This window comes from Miniopterus natalensis, chromosome 18 (genome assembly GCF_054644295.1).
Source record: "Miniopterus natalensis isolate mMinNat1 chromosome 18, mMinNat1.hap1, whole genome shotgun sequence".
NCBI lineage: Eukaryota > Metazoa > Chordata > Mammalia > Chiroptera > Miniopteridae > Miniopterus > Miniopterus natalensis.
The window spans coordinates 36675635-36694308 of NC_142098.1; the positions used below are offsets into that span (position 1 = coordinate 36675635).

General features: G+C 56.6%; 1 protein-coding gene across 1 annotated transcript; it reads right to left on the reverse strand.

The window, feature by feature from the left end:
* Positions 1-2468: 2468 nt before the first annotated feature.
* EXOC3L2 (exocyst complex component 3 like 2) lies at positions 2469-18674 on the reverse strand. Its single transcript, XM_087827258.1, has 13 exons — positions 18604-18674; positions 18487-18500; positions 16828-17364; positions 13803-14436; positions 11911-12022; positions 10606-10707; positions 10404-10504; positions 10106-10216; positions 9777-9912; positions 6660-6782; positions 6056-6211; positions 5220-5341; positions 2469-3084 (listed from the first exon to the last, which is right to left on the reverse strand). Exons 1-13 carry the CDS (start codon positions 18672-18674, stop codon positions 2787-2789), a joined length of 2517 nt encoding a protein of 838 aa, XP_087683384.1. The 3' UTR covers positions 2469-2786.

The following is an 18674-nucleotide window of genomic DNA, read 5'->3' on the forward strand; positions in this document are numbered from 1 at the left end:
GGTTTCAATCCAGAAGCACCTATTGCATTTTTATTTACTTTTTTATTTTTATTTTTGTTCATCTTCACCTGAGCTGATTTTTTCTTTGGTTTTTAGAGAGAGTGGAAGGGAGGGAGTGGAGGGGGGAGAGAGAGAAACATTGATGTTCTTCTGTTGGTTCTCTCCCGCACGTGCCCCGGAATCAGAGACCTTGGGGGGGGGGGCACGCTCTAACCACTGAGCCACACTGGCCAGGGCCACACCTATTGCATTTAGTTGTCATGGTTTTTTAGTCTTCTGATCCTTGTCTTTTCTTTGTGCTCCATGACATTGACAGTTTTGAGGCAGAAATATTTTGCACTTGAAATACACTGAGTTCTCTGGAGCAAGAGATTTATTCTAGGAATAAGACCTTACACAATTGCCTATAGGATCTATGGTGACGTCTCCTTCAATTCCTGATACTGGTAATTTGCTTTCTCTTTTATTTCTTCATTGGCTTTGATAGGAATTTGTTGATTACATTACTATTTTAAATAACTTTTGGGTTGTTGATTTTTATATTGTATGTTTGTTTTCTGTTTCATTGACTTCTGCTCTTACCTGTATTATTTGGTTTTCTACTTTGTTTTTAATTTGTTCTTTTTCTTCCTTATTAGATATTTGTTTAAAATTTTTACTTTTCTGCCTTGGCAGATGTGGCTCGGTTGGTTGGAGTGTCATCCAGTATACCCTGAAAGGTTTCAGGCTCAATTCCAGGTCAGAGCATATACATAGGTTGTGATTTGATCCCCTGTCAGGGCATGTACGGGAAGCAACCAATCGATGTTTCCCTCTCTCCCTCTCTCTCTTTCTCTCTCTCACATATCCTTGAATGAGGAATAAAAATGTTTTCTTTTACTTTTCTAATATATACATTAAAGCTATACACTTCCCTCTAAACATAATGTTTACAGCATCTGCAATTTTGCTAGCTTACATTTTTACTGTTCTTCAGTTTAAAAAGATATCTTATTTCCATTTTTATTCCTTTGACTCAGGAATTATTTAGATGTTGCTTACTTTCTGAGTAAGATATTCTACTTATTAACTCCTATAGCCCTCTAATTTAATTCAAAAGTGATTGGAATCTTGTCACATAGAAACCCACACCTGAAACCTGTATGTTCATATTAACCATTGTCACCCAATCAATTTAATTTAAAAAATAACAATAACAATAATAATAAAGTGGTTGGAGCCCTGGTCAGTTGGTTGAAGCATCATTCCTGCACCAAAAGATTGCAGGTTTGATTCTCTGTCAGGGCCAGGGCTGTACAGGTGGGGCCCTAGCACCTGCTAGGTGGGTGACTTTGGCTGCATTCCTTCCCCTGTCTGGGCCTCTGTTTCCAAGTCTGCAAGTTTGTTGAGCAGGGGCACTGAATAAAAACCCTGGGTGCATGGGACTTGGAATGCAGTAAGTGCTAAATTATTGCAGCTGTTAGGACCTTTCCCCCATTTTACAAAAGTGGAAACAGGATCTGGATAAGGTCAGAGCTTCTAAGGTCAGACTAAGAAAATATTTGCAAAGCCTGAAAAGAACAAACCCAGACGAGCACACCTGGAACGAAATGCCTATGAACTCTATGTCGTTAATTCTTCCATTCCGTTCATGTAGCAATGACGCTGAAAGTGTCATTTTAGGGTTGAAGTGAGGAGGGTATGTCTCACCTTGTCCTGGGCAAAGACAGCTTAAGCAGTTCTGCAGAGACAGACAGGAACCACAGCCCAGAGAGGGTCAGCTTCCCACCCCAGGTCACACAGACCCGGGGGCTCCAAGGACCCTGAGTTCCCACCTTCAGAGTTCAAATGTGCGTGAGGTTCCATCCCAGCCCCAGTGCTGACCCCTGGCTGCCTCCTCCTGACTTCTCAGGAAAAAAAAAACAACCACACACACAAAAAAACCATGCCAGGAAGCATCCATCATAGGCTGTCCAACTGAGCCGGAGGGGCACCGGTCAGCAGGGAGGTGACCTCAAGGTCTCCGTGGGGACCAGGATCTGGCAAGGCTGGGGGTGAGAGTCTGGAACTTTTCCCACCCTGAGATTTTCCTGCGTCAACCCAGGAGGGCGCCCTGGATGCCGCAGGCCCTGCCCCCAACCTCCTTCCTCTCTTGACACAGCTTCCCGGCTAAGGATGGATGGGGAGGGCGGGCCGAGGTGAACTGCCAGGCCCAGGAAAGGAGAGGCACTTGAGATTAAGGAAATGGAGGAGTCTGGCTCCGAGTGGCCAAGGGCTGGCTGCGGAGTCACGCAGCCCAGGGACTCGGTGCAAATGGGGCAGCCTGTAAGCTCCTGGCCCACCGGGCCTCAGTCTCCACTGTGCTGCCCAGGAATTGGACCCTAGCCCGGCCTGGGCGTGTGAGAAGCCCTTGGCCCTGGGCCCTGCCTCTGGTCCTTCCTCCCCCCATACACTGGAGACTCAGCCCTTCCTCACGTTAAATAGAAACCTCTTTATTCTAAGTATCGTACATTCCTTAATACATTGGATTGGGGCCAGACCTTGAGGTGAGGGGGGGGAGGGGGGCTGGGATATTTCTGCAGAGCCTTCCAACGCCACCCGTGTGCACCAGGCTGGGAGCTGGTGCTGGGAGCACGTCTCCTGGCCTTGGGAAAGTCCTTGCTCCCTCTGATCCCTGATTCTCCTCTGTACAGCGAGTTTGGAGGTGAGAAGACCTCCATCCCAGGGGTCTGTGGTCCGAGGCAGGGAGTCAGGGGGACGGTGTGTCAGCAGCAAAGATGGGGCACTGAGGCAGAGGGCTGGGAGTCTCAGCGCTGGGCCCGGGGCCGTGATGGAGGCGCAGGCCGAAGCCTGGGCAGACGGGCCAGACTGGCCAGACTGGGCCTGGCCAGCCGGGAGGCCGGGAGGCAGCCCAGGGAGAGCGGGAGGCCGAGGCAGAAGGGTGGGCGGGGCACGGGGATGTCTGCGAAGAAGGCGCGGTCCCGGCGCGGTGACAGCGCTCCCCCCTCGGATTGTTCCAGGTCCCGGGCCACGGCCAGGATCTCCTGGCGGGCTGCGGTGTTGTGCAGGCCGCGGATGTCGAGGAGGGCAGCCACGTGCTTCCGCCTGGATGCAGAGGAAGGGACAGGGATGGGGGTCTGCGCTCTGAGCACACCCGGCCCACCTGTGGCCCCACCTGACTCATGTCCCTCCCAGAACCTGCCTTAGCTCTGGAGTCCCTTTTCCCCTCCAGATACCTCCAAACCAGTCCTCTCAGACCCCCCCCTCACCAGCCACCCAAATCTCTCCCTTCACATCAGCCCCCCTCCAGATCCCCTCTGGCACCGACCCCCAGTCTCCCCCCATGCCAGGCCTCTCCAGAACTTCACTTCCAGCCATTTCCAAATCCTCCCATTCATGATGGGTTCCAGAGCCCTCGCCTCCAAACCCAGTCTCAGCTCCTGATTCAAATAGCCTTCAATCTTCAGCCCCAGCTTAGCTGAGGCAGCTCCCAAATTTCCATTCCGGCGCCCTCACGCCTATTTCAGCTCTGGCATCTACAGCAACACTGAACTTCGTCTTCTCTTTTATCTCAAACGGCCCCACTTCGTCACTTAGCTATAGCCTGGAAGTGGCCATCCACGTTCCCCTCTTTACCCTCACCTTGCCCCAAGGCCAGTCTGGAAGTTTCTCACCAATGCGGCTCCAAAACTCAGCTCAGGATCGCTCAACACAGATCCCATTCTAGAAACGTCATCCCCAAATTCCGCCTTGGAACCCTCACTCCACCCCCAATCCATTCCCAAATTCCAGTTCAACCAAAATTCCACTCCCCGGACTAAAATTCACTTTGGGGACCTTGATTTCAGCTGGAAACATCATATTCCAAACCAACTCTACTCTACGACCTTTGCCCCTAAACCCACACAGTGGACCCTTCCCCTTCACCCCCACCTCAGCTCCAGATCACGGTCCAAAACAGCTCCAGAACCACCACCGTATTTCAACTCAAAGATGCTGAGCCCCACATTCATTTCCAGAAGTTTCATTCCAAAGGGCTCTGGGGCCTTCCCTGCTCCCTTCAATCCCGCTCAGTGCCTATACCTCCCCACATCCCTGTTTGGAATCCCCAAAGCTCCAAAACACCTACAATGTGGCTCAAGAACCGCCCAGCTCAGGTGAACTCCAGAACCCAGCCCCCAAACTCAGCTTTGGAACCGCTCCTCCCAGCGCGGCCTGAGCCCTCTCAAGCTGAGCTTCAGATTCAAGTTCAGAAGCCCCAATCCAGCAGGAATGCTGGGTCCCCCAGCCCCATGAGACTCCGGGGCTCTCTGTCCTCCCAAGGGCATGAGCTCCACACCCAGAACCAGAACAGCCCATCCTGAATCAGTTCCAAATCCTCACCCTCAACCTCTAGCCCTCAACCCTGGCACCCAGACCCCGCAATGTCTCATTTCCTGTTAGTGTGGGCTTTGTCTCTCTTGGGTACAGAATGTCTGTCTGTCTGTCTGTCTGTCTGGATAGCACTGTGGTCTCCCTGCCACCACGGTCTGAATTTACAGGTGGCAGTGTGGTGTGGGGACCAGGTACTCCAGCTTTAGAGGCAACCTGCTGCCTGGGTTCATCTCAGCTTTGCCACTTGCTACTTAGTTTCTGCCCCCTCAGATGGTGCCAGGTACTTAGGCCAGTGCTGCCTTTTACGTACAGAGTGGTCATGTAAGATGCCTTCTTCAGTCGGACTTCAGGACTCAATAAACAAGAACTGGTATTGTTATTGATGACGATGATGATGATATGATTTCACAGTCTTATGAAAAGAGTACTATTATCCTCACGGAACAGATGAGGAAACTAAGGGTCAGAGAGGACCACGGAGAAAGGAAATGGTCCACTGGGACCTGAACGGCGCCTGCCACTGTGGCAGTGCGTGTGTGCCCGTGTGCCCGTGCATGTCCCCGTGTCCCCTGCGGCTCCCCTGTTGGGCCAGCCCTTCCTGCCGCCCGGCGGCCCTGAGCCCCCCTGCCCTGCGCTTCCTGTGCTTGCCTGTTTGTTTTCGAGCCCTGGTGGCTGCGGCAGCGACCTCGGCGGCGGCAGTCGAAGGAGGGAAATCGTGTTAATAATGCCCTGGTTCCAGCAGGAAACGGCCGTCAGACACGCTCGCCGCCTCCCTCCCTCACCGCAGGGGCAGGAAACCCAGGGACGGATGCCAAGGCCGTCGGGAGACCTCAGCCAGGCTGTGGCGCGGGGATGGGCGCGCTCACCTGATGTCTGGGTAGTCCCGAACCAGCACCCCCACCTCCACCTGGATGCTGGGCGTGTCTTCCAGCTGCAGGACTTCAGCCAAGTGGGGCACCACGGCGTCCAGCCATGAGGCCTGGGACTCCTGCAGGACAAGACCCAGGGCTCACGCTTTGCCCCACGGCCCTCTCCCCAAACCACGCTCTCCCGAGGCCCCAGCTTCCTCATCTGCAGAGGACAGGCCCTGGTCAGAGGTTATCTGGAACCTTCGGAAATTTGAAGAACTATCCCACTTTTTGAAGCTATTCCCACTTTTGCAGATAATTTGGGTTACGGGGGCACCCCTCAGAATCTAGTCCACATTTGCAAACTTTAGAGGGGGAACTGGATAACATGCACAAGGGCTTGCTCTACGTTCTCAATAAAATTTGCCAAAAAATAATTGTTTTTTGTTCCAAGGACTCCAGACCAGAAACTGGGATTGCGGTTGACCAGGCCCTTCTGTGATTTAAAATTCCTGGGTTTGGGCAGGTTAAGATTCTGAGTCTCTGTTGCATTTGGCTCCTACCTTAGTGCTCAGAATAATAGCTAGTGTTTATGAAATAGCAACTCTGTGCCAGGTAGGGGCCTAAGCACTTCACGGATGTAACTGATCTAACCCCCAACAATGTATCGAACCGCGATTCCCGTAGGCGCGCGGAGGGAGCCCTAAGAAAGCCGGATTTTACCCGGCGAGGGCGAGGATCGGAGCGCTGCCGGTGGCTGTGGGCTGAAAGCTGGGTGAAAGTCTTATTCTAAGACCCCGCCCCGGCTATCGAGTTGGTGATATCGGAGCCCTTGTCCCCCGGGCCAAACTGACCAGCCGCCGGAACAGCCTCTGGAGCTGCGCCGCGTCCTCCCGGAGCCTCCCGGCCACGCGGCTGCGGGTCCGAGCCGAGCGGCAGCGCAGGCGCCCGCGGAGCAGGGGCCTCACGTACTCGACCAGCGCCCGCCGGTGCAGCTCGACCACCAGCGCCTGGGGACCCGGGACACGCGAGGGGTGAGAGCCGCTGGTGAGCCCCCTCTCCCCGCTCCCCACACGGCACCCAGTGGGACCCTCCCCCCGCCCCGCCCTGCCCACAGGGCGCGGGGCCCCTCCCAGCCCCCGAGGGTGACCCCTGACCTGTCTGATGATACCCTCTTCTGCCCCTAAGCGGACTGTAGATACCCACTACCGGTCCCCAAAGGGTGCCCCATCCGCGCCTTCTCCCCATTCTCCGGAGCCCCAGCTCCCAGAGGCCCCAAGCCAGCCTACACCCACCCTACCGCAAATACCTGCGGGCTCGCCTCCCCGCAGGGCGCAGAGCCCAGGGCGCAGGGCGCCACCTAGCTCGCCCCGAGAGAGCTGCTCCCCGCCTTGAGGGGTCTCCCACAGCACAGCGCCCTTGCTCCCCTCTCCCGCGCCCCACCCCCAGCAGGCGCACCTGGTAAGGCTCATCCTGCATCCTGCGCAGGGCCAGGGCCTGAGCTCCCAGCGTGCCCACGATGCCATCCAGGGCCTCAGTGCTGCTCAGCCACTTCCTGCGCATCAGCTTGTTGAAGTAAGGCTGGAGGGACAGAGCGGAGGGAGGGTCGTGTCATAGCTCCCCTCCCCGCCACTCTCTTCACTTAGTAATGCAACATATGTTCCCACACGCTGCTCTGAGCTGAACCAGGATTGCCCGGTGCTGGGACCACAGCCCACAAGCCCTGACTGAGACAGCCCAGCCCTGCCTTCCTGGGGATGAGTCCAGAGAAGGAGACAGACCCCGTTCCCGGAGAGTGATGACCCAGGGTGTGCAGGGCTGGGACCCGGGAGCCCAGGCAGGGGTTTAGGAAGCTCAGAAAGGATGCCCAAGTCAGCATAGAGTCAAGGAGGACTTCTTGGAGGAGGAGACACCAGAGCTGAGGCCCTGATGATGGTCATCGTTAGCCAGATGGAAGAGGGAGTGGCTCAACCAGAGGGAAGTGTGAAGAAGGTTTGGATTTCAGACCAGCTTGCCGGTCAGAGGGCCAGGATGCAGGGCAACATGGCTGGCAAGACCATCTGTATAATTCCCGGGGCCCAGTGCAAATGAAAATGGGCGATACTTATTCAAAAATTATTAAGAACTGCAAGACAGAGACAGCAGAGAATTAAACCAAGCTCTGGCCCTTCTAAGCAGCGGGGCCCTGTGTGCCTGCTCAGCTCTTCAGGTCCCTAAGGCCATAACTAGCGAACCAACAGTGGGTCAAGGGGTGGAGCCGAGCACACAGGGCAGAAATCAGGGGGGAGGCTAGAAGGAGGGAAAAGGGGGAGTGATGGGGATCAGGAGGAAAGAACAACTTCGGTGGTATGATCAGAGGGTGTAGTGAGTGACCACCTGTGCAGGGAGGGGGAGGAGGCATCTGGATGAAGTGCAGGTGGAGGGGCAGTGGATCTGTCCCTGAGATGCCCTCTGGGAGGAGTGAGAGGAGACAGGGTCTGGGGTAGACACCAGGAGAGGGAGGTACCCGGGAAACTCCGGGGTTGGTGTCTGTGGGGGTCTGAAGTAGGTCCCTACCCCAATTGGCCCTGCACCCCTTTCTGCTCTCTTATCCTGACAGCAGCCCTGTTTCCAGAACCTCTAAAAACGGGGCCTGTGGGCTCTGGTTGAAAATCTGGTGGGAATGAAATGAGCTGATGTTCTGGGTACCGCGCCTGGCTCAGGACGGACACATTCCTGTTGCCATGAAGTCTGTACATTTATGAAGATAACAATGGCAATGGCCAATCTCTGCGCCTGGACCCAGGCTAAGCACTTTGTGGCCACAATCCCATTGCTTCCTCGCAGCCCCTGAGAAGCCTGGAATTCCTGTGCCCTCTGTCTACACAGAGGCCCTGAGAGGACAAGCGGTTTACCAAGGCCCCCCTCCTGGAAGCGAGTAGCGAGCAGCAGGCCTGGAACAAAGACTGTACCCCCTTCCCAGCACCCCACCCCCCAACTCAGTCACCTCCATTTACATACTTATTCAGTCACTCAAGAAACACTCTCTGAGCCTTCCTGTGGGCCCAGCCTTGGGTGGGTCGCTGGGGAAACATCAGGGAACACTTGGGGACACAGCCCAGAATGAGACAAACAACATTTGATAATCTTAAGCAGGCCAGAGGAATCTACATGCCGACATGATAGCTGATGATACTGAGTCATTGTTCTATGTGTCGGGTATAAAAATGGCATTTAGTTATGTTTGTTTAGAGAGGAGTCCTTATCTTCTGGAGATGCAGGCTGCAGTGCTGATGGATGGTGACAGGATGTCAAGGGTCTGCTCCAAAGTGATCCAGAGGGTACGGGGTGGGGGGGGTGTGGGGGGGAGATAAACAAGACTGGCCCCGAGCTGACTTGCTGGAGCTGGGTGATGAGTCCACAGGAGGTCAATCTGTCATTCTGCCTAGTTTTGTGTATGTTTAAAATTTTCCATAATAAGAAGTTTTTTTAGAAACATTCCAACAAATCCTTGCTCTTGAGAAACTAACATTCCAGTGGGAGGAGACCGATGTAAAAAAGAAAAGTGGCAGGTGGCCGCAGGCGCTCTGGCGACAAATAGAGCAAGGAGTGAGGAAGGGAGCCTATTGTATTATGTTCTTTAAATTTTTATTTATTGACTTTAGAGAGAGGAAGGGAGACGGTGGGAGGGGGAGAGAGAGAGAGAGAGGGAGGGAGGGAGAGGGAGAGAGAGACACACATCGATTTGTGTTCCACTTATTTATGTGTTCATGGCTGATTTTTTTACACGCCCTAACTGGGTGTGAACCACGGCCTCCAGCCTACTGAGCTACCCAGCCATGGCGGGAGTCTGTTTTAACTTGGACAGTCAGAGGAGGTCTCACTGAGAAGGTGACATCTGAGTCCAGACTTCAGAGAGGTGAGAGAGCGGGTGTGTGGCCACTGCAGGGAAGAGTGGCCCAGGCAAAAGGCAAAAGAAGTGCAAAGGTACAGAGGCTGCCTGCCGGGAGCAGCGGCTAGAGTGGAGTCGGGGAAAGTGGGAGGAGGTGGGGTCAGAGAGGGGAGAGGTGGACTGTGCAGGGCTCGGGCCACAGCAAGGACTCTGGCTTTGGCCCTGAGTGAGCTGGGAGCCACAGAGGCTTCGGAGCAGAGGGACATGATCTGATGTACAACACGGACTGAACATGCGTTACAACCACACAGCTCAACCACACACCTCAGTCTCATTCCCCGTTTTCCCACCACCCTCCCCGCATGCTCTCACCCACCTCTGAACCCAGCCGGCTCTGGGCGTGCACAGGAGCCCAGTGAAGGTGACCAGGGCAAGCATTTGGGGGACCTCAGTGGGGAAGGGCTCCACCCAGTCCCCCAGACCCTTCCTGCTGGTGGCTCTCTGTGCTTACCTTGACCATATCCTCCCACCTCTTCCTTCCTGTATCCCCTCTGTCCCCCAAATAGCCCAGATGTGGCCATCAACCCCCACTCTCCACCCCCGCCTGCTTCCCAAACACTGAGTCATGGCTGAAGGGACCGGGCTGAGGGGCAGGTGTTCGCCCCTGTCCCAGCAGGGCTCCACCCAGCCCTCGCTTCACTCACCTGCAGCTCCTGGAACAGGAGGTCAGCCAGCACACGGTGGCAGAGCCGGGTCACTCGGTCCAGAGCGCTGGCTGCCGCTTCCCGGGCTGGCTCACTTTCAGGGGGGCCCACTCGGGCCAGGCGCTCTGCTAGAGCCCTGTGGGGATCAGTGAAGCCAAAAGTCAAGGAGCCCCAACATTCAGCCCACCTTCCTGGACCTGTCTCCCTCCTTAAAGGGACCCTATTTTGTGGGACATAGGGATGACAGGCCAGATGGGGTGCTAGGGAAAGCGAGGGGCTCCTTCCCCCCCAGAATGGCCCTCTTCCCCACACACTGTGGGTGCTCTCACCTCAGGGGGGGCCCACAGTTGACCAGGATGATGGTCCTGCTGATATAGGTGTCAGGTGGCAGCTCCCGGACTCCTGGGTTCTCATGGAATCGCTCGACTCGCTGCTGGAAGCTGGGGGGGGGGGCAGGAGAGGGCAATATGACCGATGACAGTTGGAACGCTGCTAGATAAGGGTCCCTGAGCCCAGCAAAGCCTGTGACTCCCCCTGAGGCACCCCACCCAACCTGCCTCCTCCCCTTCATCTCCCCCCTCCGTCAGGTCAGTGCAGCCCAGCCCCTGCTGCACCCAGCCCCCACACCTCTGCAGGAACTCTGCCAGCCCCCCCAGGCAGCAGTGGGCCATCCGCTCCCCAAACTCCTGGCTGATGCGGGGCGCTCGCTCTGTGTGCTCCTCCAGCAGCTGCAAGGTGCGGGGGATGACAAGGGGTGAGGAGGGGGCAGGCCCCACTTTCCCACCCGGCACCGTCCAGCTGATTCTCCTTCCTCTTCCCCGCACCCTACCTCACACACATCCTGGGCCAGGCTGCTGGGCAGGTCCTCGGGGCTCCCCCAGTGCTCCTCGTCTTCCTGCAGGGCTCGCAGCAGGGCTGCCCGGGTCTGAGCCTGCGGGGAGGGGAGGCGGGGCAGAGGCAGGAGTCAGGGGCTCCTGCGAGCCGCTCCCTCGCTTCCTCCTGCACCATCCCGGCACCTTCGCCCCAAGCAGGTCTGGATTCTACCAGTGAGCACCTCCAAGTTACGCTGGGGACCAAGGCTGGGCCAGAAAACCTCCCAGCCCTTTCCATTGCTCAGTCTACGATTTGGAGCCTGATACTGAGTCTGGTTTTAGTCCTGGCCGGTTTGCTCAGTAGTTAGAGCATCAGCCCGTGGACTGAAGGGTCCCTGGTTCAATTTCGGCCAAGGGAATGTACCTCGATTGCAGGCTCAGGCCCCGGTCAGGGTGTGTGCAGGAGGCAACCAATTGATGTCTCTCTCTCACATCGATGTTTCTCTCCCTTCCACTCTCTCTGAAAAGCAATGGAAAAAATATCCTCGATTGAGGATTAAAAATAGGAAGAATTAACAACAAAAAAAGAGTCTGGTTTTAAGCTTCCTCCATCTACTACCCAGAGGGTTTAAGGGCCAACTCTCCTTATTTCATGGCCCTAAGACTGTTCTCAGATTCGACAAAAAGCAACAAATTCATTCAAAATTGTCAGATTCTGGAATTTTAAAATTCCCAGCATCTGGGATTCTAGGTTAACCCATTTCTGATTCTCTGGTCCAGAGTTGCCTTTAGCTCAGTGACCCTGAGAATCTAGACATATTCAAGTCCTAAGATTCTCTGCTCTCAAGTTGCAAAGACTCTGATTTTCGTGGCTGAGCAGGACCAGCATTCAGGTAGGAAACCCCTGTGGCCAAGCCAGCTGTTTATGGCTGGGCCACTGTCCTCTGTGGGGTCCATCCCAGCCAGTCACTAACCAGGTTTACTGTCAACCCTGCTTATGCACAGAGACGCCCTGATGCCTCCCATGAGTCTGGCTCTGTGAGGCGAGGTTCCATGTCTGACTTTCTCTTGCTCTAAGATTTGAATGTCTGAATGTATTGAACCTTCTCTGAGTGTCTCTGTGCCCAGCCTGGTGCTTACAATACAGCTCTGAACCTAAGACAGAAGGAATCAGTATGGATTTACATTTCTATGTCTTTTGGACAGAACTCAGAAGCCACAGAGGGACAAGAAAAATGGAAATATTGAAAGCGGAAGGGGAGAGGCCCCAAGCCCAGTGTGACCCCCTCCCTCCTGAATCACCAATGCCAAGTCTCAGGTACCTTAACATCTGTGACACATTCATCCTCCAAGCCCCGAACGGTGCCAGGCGACAGAAGGGACCCTAGCTCCCCGTTCTCCAGGGCGACCATGTCCACCAGCCCCAAGACTTCTCTGAGGGTGGGGGTAAGAGACAGGGAAGTCTGTGAGAAGTGGGGCAGAGCAACTGACCCCTCCCCATCCCCATCCCTATCCCTTCACACCCAGCGTGTGACCCTGGGCCACTCCCTTCCTCTCTTGGGCCAGCTTTGCTCATCCCTCAGAGGAAGTCTGCAATGTGGCTCCCCAGCTCTCTGAGTCAGCTCCCTGATGGATGACGTCCGGACAAGACTTATAGGAGTCAAGTCCAAGCTTGACTACCTGGCACACAAGGTCTCACCCATGATCAGCTTGACCAGACAGAAGCTCCCTTCCACCCCCGCTCCTCCCTTGCCTGGCCTTGGAGGCCTCTCCAGTCCAGCCCTCACTCTTTGTTTCAACACCCCTGTGCGCCCTGCGCTGTGCAATCCCCCACTCTCCCCACTGCTCCCCACCACCCCACGCGCACACTAGGCTTTTGCTGGTGGCATCTTGTCAGCCAGAAGCACCGTCTCCCTACAGATCGGACTTAACTCATGTCCCACTGTTCCAGGAACTTTTCCAGACCCCCTCTCCTGCCTCCATCTCCATGGACCGTGTGAGAGTGTCATTAACACATATTCCCAAAGGGGACCTAGGGGTGGGTGTTAGTAGCTGTCGCCTCCCCGTTTTTCTAGTGGCAGCATCCTGATTTTGTCTGAGGAACCACCCACTCTCTTCACTCTCCAGTGTGTGGCTTAGGTGTGGCCAACTCCCTTTTCCCTGGCCTGGGGAGGTGACCCAGCCATGGCTAATCACCATTTTCCACCCCCCAGCCACAATAATGGGTATTCAAAGGCTTGATAGTTATAAGATTCTAGGACTGGGAGGGTCAATGGTGCCAGGTTCTAGACGCTAAAATTTCAGAACTCACAGGGCCAACAGTGCCACCGTCCTCAGACTGATGGATTGACAGTGTTATCCAAAGAAGGGGTGAGGCTAAGGCTTAGGGTTTGAAGGCTCATTGGTACTAAGATTCTAGTTTTGAAGCCTCATCGACTCTAAAGTTCTAGGACTGGAAGAGTCAACAGTGCTCATGCCCTAGGAGCTAAAGAGGGAGCAGTGTCAGGGTTCTAGAACTCCAAGGGTCAGCAGTGCCAAGACTTTAAGACAGGAAGGGTCAGTGGTGCTTTGGTTCTAGGCCTGGAAGGGTCAGTGGTGCTTTGGTTCTAGGCCTGGAAGGGTCAGTGGCGCTTTGGTTCTAGGCCTGGAAGGGTCAGTGGCGCTTTGGTTCTAGGCCTGGAAGGGTCAGTGGTGCTTTGGTTCTAGGCCTGGAAGGGTCAGTGATGCTTTGGTTCTAGGCCTGGAAGGGTCAGTGATGCTTTGGTTCTAGGCCTGGAAGGGTACACAGCGCGGAGGTTCTAGGCCTGGAAGGGTCAGTGGCGCTTTGGTTCTAGGCCTGGAAGGGTCAGTGGCGCTTTGGTTCTAGGCCTGGAAGGGTCAGTGGCGCTTTGGTTCTAGGCCTGGAAGGGTCAGTGGCGCTTTGGCTCTAGGCCTGGAAGGGTACACAGCGCGGAGGTTCTAGAACTGGGGGATCCATGTTCTAACGTTCTAGCACTGGGAGAGAAGACAGCGCTACGACTCTGGGATTGAAAATGTCACCAGTGAGGAAGATCAGAAGCGTCACCGGGGTTAAGGCTGTAGAGCTGAAGGGTGGGCTGTTCCGAGACTCCCAGGAGCTGAACAGGCCAGACCGGGCGGGGTTGGGGGCGGTTCTACACGCTCTGGGAGCACCGTTTCTGGTCCCGGGCGGTGCTGTCTGCGGCGGCGCGCTCACCTGGGGTACACCTGGTGGTGCCAATGCAGCAGCGCGTAGCGGTCGGCGAGCGGCAGCCTCCGGCGGGCGGCGGCGCCCAGCCACTCGGCCAGCGCGCCGTGGTAGCCGCGCAGGTAGACCCCGAAGGCGCCCAGGCCGGCGGGGTAGGCGGGCGCCAGGCGGCCCCGCACCACGCCCATGTCCTCCAGCAGCCGCGCCCGCAGCGCCTCCAGCTGCGCCGCCAGGCCCCCGGGCGCCCCGGGTGCCGCCGCCTCCAGGCGCTCCCGTGCGGCGCGCGCCACCGCCTCGGCCCAGCGGGCGCGCAGCTTGCGGGCCGCCCCGGGGCCGCGGCGCCCGTCGGCCGCCTCCTCCTGCACCAGCACCTGGCCCAGCTGCGCCACGGCGCCCGCCCCGGCGCCCACGCCCGGCCCGGGGCCAGCCAGCGTCTCGCGCACCAGCGCCCACAGCTCGCGCTGCAGGGCCTCGTACAGCAGCGCCACGTCCCGCGCCCGGCGGCCCGCGCCCGCGCCCTCGACCTTGGGCGGCCAGGGCGCGCCGCCCCCCGACGACGCCAGCTCCTCGGCCTCCAGCTCCAAGATGTGCTCGTCGGCCCGCGCGAGCTCGCGCTGCTGGATCAGACTCAGGATTTCCAGCACTGTGGGCGCAAAGCGGGAGTCAGGGGAGGAAGATGGTCCGAGGGGGCGGGGGAGTCGGTGAGGGGGTGAGGGGTGGGAGTTGGGGGAGGAGGAAAGGTGTGGTGCCGGGAGGGGAGGCCGGGGAGGACCAAGAGAAGGGGGAAGAGCCCGGCCCAGCGTGGAGCCTCGACCTGTGATCCAGGAGTTGGCGGTTCGATTCCCGCTCAGGGCAGTTGCCCGGGTTGCGGGCTCGACCCCCAGTAGGGGGCGTGCAGGAGGCAGCCGATCAATGACTCTCATCATTGATGTTTCTCTTTCTCTCTCCCCCCTTCCTCTCTCTGAAATCAATAAAGACATTTAAAAAGAGAGAGAGAGAGAGAGAAGGGGGAAGAGAGAGGGTGTCAGGAGAGGGGTTTGTGGGGAGGGGGTGGGAGGAGGCAATTGAGGGCTGGTGGGGGAGCTTGGAAGAGCGGGACTTGAACGGAGGAGGGGGTTCAAGGGAGGAGGGTGAGGAGACTGGAGCGAGGGGGAAGACTAGGGGGCGCGGAGAATGAAAGAGGGGGAGGGGTTAGTTGGGGGGGGGACAAGGAGAGAGCCAGGACGAGGGGGAGGAGCGGGGAGCCGGAGAGGTTAGGGAAGGGAAGAGAGGGTTTGGCAATGGGAGAGGGTATCTGGATATGAGAAGTAGGTTAAAGGACCAGATAGAGGATGTCACCTCAGTAAGAGGATTGGAGGGGGGGCTCAGAGGAAATGGGGGATAGGGGTTGGGGAAGAAGGGAAAGGGCTGGGGCATGAGGTAAGGGGTCAGGGCCTGGAAGAGAGCATCGGGGAGTGGGTTAGGGAATGGGGAGAGCGGGGAGCTGAGGGTTAGGATAGAAAAAGGGCGTCGGGGCAGAGGACATGGGAGGGCTGAGGCACAGCGATGGAGAGAGCCCCTGGACCAGCGGCAGGGTGGAGGCTTGGGCTGGGGAGAGGGCAGCAAGGCCAGAGGTGGGTCTTTTGGGGGTGGGCACAGCTGTGGGGTGATCTGGGACTCTGAGGAGTTCAGACTGCCCCAAGAGGGGAGTCAAGGGGCTGGGAGGCCTCTGAATGAAGGCAGAGAGAGGGTCCCAGTGGCCTAGGGTTACCCCCGACACCTCCACCCCCCCTCCACTTCCTCCCTGGCAGAGAAACTATTTCCTGGCCAGCGCTATTTCTGCCCATCCGTTTCCAGAAGGCGGGGGCTCCAGTCACCCCCTTCTCACCTCCCTGCAGTGCCCTCCCAGTCTCCAGGGAGCAGGGGCTGAAATAGCTCTGGGCAGGATGTGGAGGGCATCAGAGGACGCCGAAAGGGCTCTCCGGAGGTCCCAGTGCTGGGCCAGCAGGCCGGAGGGCGAGGAGCTGGGATGGGGCGGAGGGAGGGCGGAGGGCGCGGAGACAGGGATAGGGGAGGGGTGGGTTGAAACCTGTAGAGGGTGTGGGAAAGGAGAATACCATTTGGGGACGGGGTAGGAACTGGCTTGGAGATGTGGGTGAGATTAGGCAAGAGTAAGGATGGAGAGGAGGCAGACGTGGTTGAGTCTGAAGATGGAGGTGAACGTGTGTTGGGACTGTGAATGGATGACGTTGAAGGTGGAGGCTGGGAATGGGGGTTAGGGTTGGGACTCAGGATAGGGGTAGAGATGGGGTTCAAAATGAAGGAGGAGGCTGAGTGTGGGGTTGGGGTTGAAATTGGAGGCTGGGGAGGGACTAGGACTGAGCGAAAAGTTGGGGAGGGGAATGGGGCTGAAGGTGGATGCGGAGATAGACCTGGGATTGGGGATGCGGAGTGAGAATGAAGAGGGGAGAGGGTGGAAGTTGCACTTGGGGGAGCGTAGAGAAATGGGCCAAGGGATGGGGCTGGGCCAGTTGGCAGTTGCCATGGCGTTGGGCAGAGTGATCAGGTTAAAGATGGCATTTGGAGAAAGGGATAGGTTGGGGATAAGCATGTAATATGTCTCAAGGTGGAGATTGCTGCTGGGGTTGGAATAAATATGGGGTGGAAACCAGAGGCATTAAGGAAGACACTAGGGCTTGGGTAGGATTGGGGTTGAGGATACCGATGGCAGTGTTATGAGTTGAATTGTCTTAGGGAGGGACATAGGGTCAAGGTCGAATGTGGGTACTTTGAAAGGAGATGGGACTGAGGTTGAGGTTGAGGGTAGGGAGGGAAAGAGGGTTGAAACTGGGGATAGAAGGGGGTTGGAGGAGGTAGGAACAAAGTTGGTGATTCACTTGTCACTGGACATGGGTGAGGTTGACGATGGCAGGTGGAGAGAGGGAGGGCCAGGGATAGGCGTGGAGATGGGGTGGGATCTGGAGCGAAGTGACCCTCTGCTGGCCTTGTCCACAGAGGCGGTCAGGGCTGGGGTGGAAATGGGGTCAGGACTCACCTGACAATGGCTCCTTCATTTTGGGGGGCTCCGGGACCTTGGGCGGGGGCTCAGGAGCCGCCTCGCCTGCAGGCACCACCCTCTCGGCCAGGGAGGCCCGCCGGGGCTTGGGCCCTCGCCCCAGTCTCAGGAAGGCCAGTCTCCTGGCAGCATCCCCGGTTGTCTCCTCATCACCCTGGGCTCGGGTCCCCTGAAACCTGGCCAGGAGGCCAAAATCTGCTGAGCTCCTGCGGATGCCCGGTGTCAGCACCCGGCCCAGGAAGGAGCGGGACTGCCCGTTGCTGGGGCTGGCCCGCCGGCCAGGGGTCCAGCCCAGCCGGAAGGGAGCCAGGCCTGCCAGCTTCTCCAGGGTGGCTCGGCGGCCACATGATGTTCCGTTGGGTAGGGTCCCCAGCCGCCCAGCTTCCTCTTCTTCCAGACCTGGAACTTCCTCAAAGGGGTTCCGAGAGGACCTCTGGGGCAGGGTTCCTGCCTTGGGCACCTTGGAATCTGCCACCCCTAGACTCTTCAGGATGGGCATTTTGACTGGTGGGGGACCTGGGGAAAAAATAATGGGCCATGAATGGTGTTGATGACAGTGGTGATGTCCATGACAATCCCTCTGTCCCAGGCACTAGGCTGAGCACTCACTAACTCCTTGAATCCTCACTTCACACTAGGTGAGCACTATTATTGTGTACATTTTGCAGATCAGGACACAGGCTCAGAAGAGCAAGAGCACTTGTCTAAGGTCCCCCCAGTGATTCAGGGACAAAGGCAGGATGCGCACACACCCAGACCCGTCTGATTCCAGAGCCGCACTCAGACCCTTCCCCTATCTTATTCTCAGGCCCTTCCCCCACTTTACTCGCCTTGGGGTGTTTGTCATCTTAGTTCACCCTCCTACTCCATGAAGAAACAGGCTCAGAGAGGCACAGGGTCTCTCTCACAGTGGCACAGCGGCAAAGGGCAGAGACTGCTTGGGACCCAGGACCCATCATTATCCAGGTCACACACCTGCTTCATCTCCCCTCTCACCTCTACCCCATTCATTCCTCCAGCAAAACCTTACTCAGAAATATCCACAATAGGCAAATCCACAGAGACAGAGACAGAGACAGAGATGTTAGTGGTCACCAGGGGCTGGGAGACCCGACTGGGGAGTGATTGTAATGGATACAGAGTTTCCTTTTAGGGGGATGAAAATGTTCTGAAACTAGATAGAGGAGATGGCTGACCACACTGTGAATGTACCAGATGCTACTGAATAGGACGCTTTGAAATGGTTAATATGGCCCTGGCCAGGTAGCCCAGCTCGTTAGCGCACCATCCTCATATGCCAAGGTCACAGGTTCAATCCTGGGTCAGGGCACGTACAAGAAAACCAAGGAATGCATAGATAGTGGAACAAGTTGATGTTTCTCTCTCTCAATGAAAAAAATCTTCTTAGGTATTGTGCAGGCATTGGGGACACAACAGTGGCCAAAGAAGACCCCATTTGTACCCTCACGGGGCTCGAAGCTTCCTGCCCATTTAATCTTCTTAGTCCCTGTCTCCCTCCCTTTCCATGGTCCCTAACCCTGTCCAAGCCCCTTCCTGCTTCCCTGCCTTTTCCCTGATCTCTAGACTCTAGTCTTGGCCCCTCCAGTCCACCTTTGAGGATCTTATTAAAGTACAAACCTGTCCCTCCCCTTCTCTTAACCTTCCATGGCTCCCTAGTGCCCTTGGGACAAAATTCAGGCCCCTCACTTGCCAGCTGTGTGCCTCACCAGTGCTATCCAATACCCTCTTCCTTACTCCAAACTCCTCTGGGTTTCAGCATCTGTTGATCTTTTTACATGGAAGCCTGTTCTCCATGTTCCACTCAT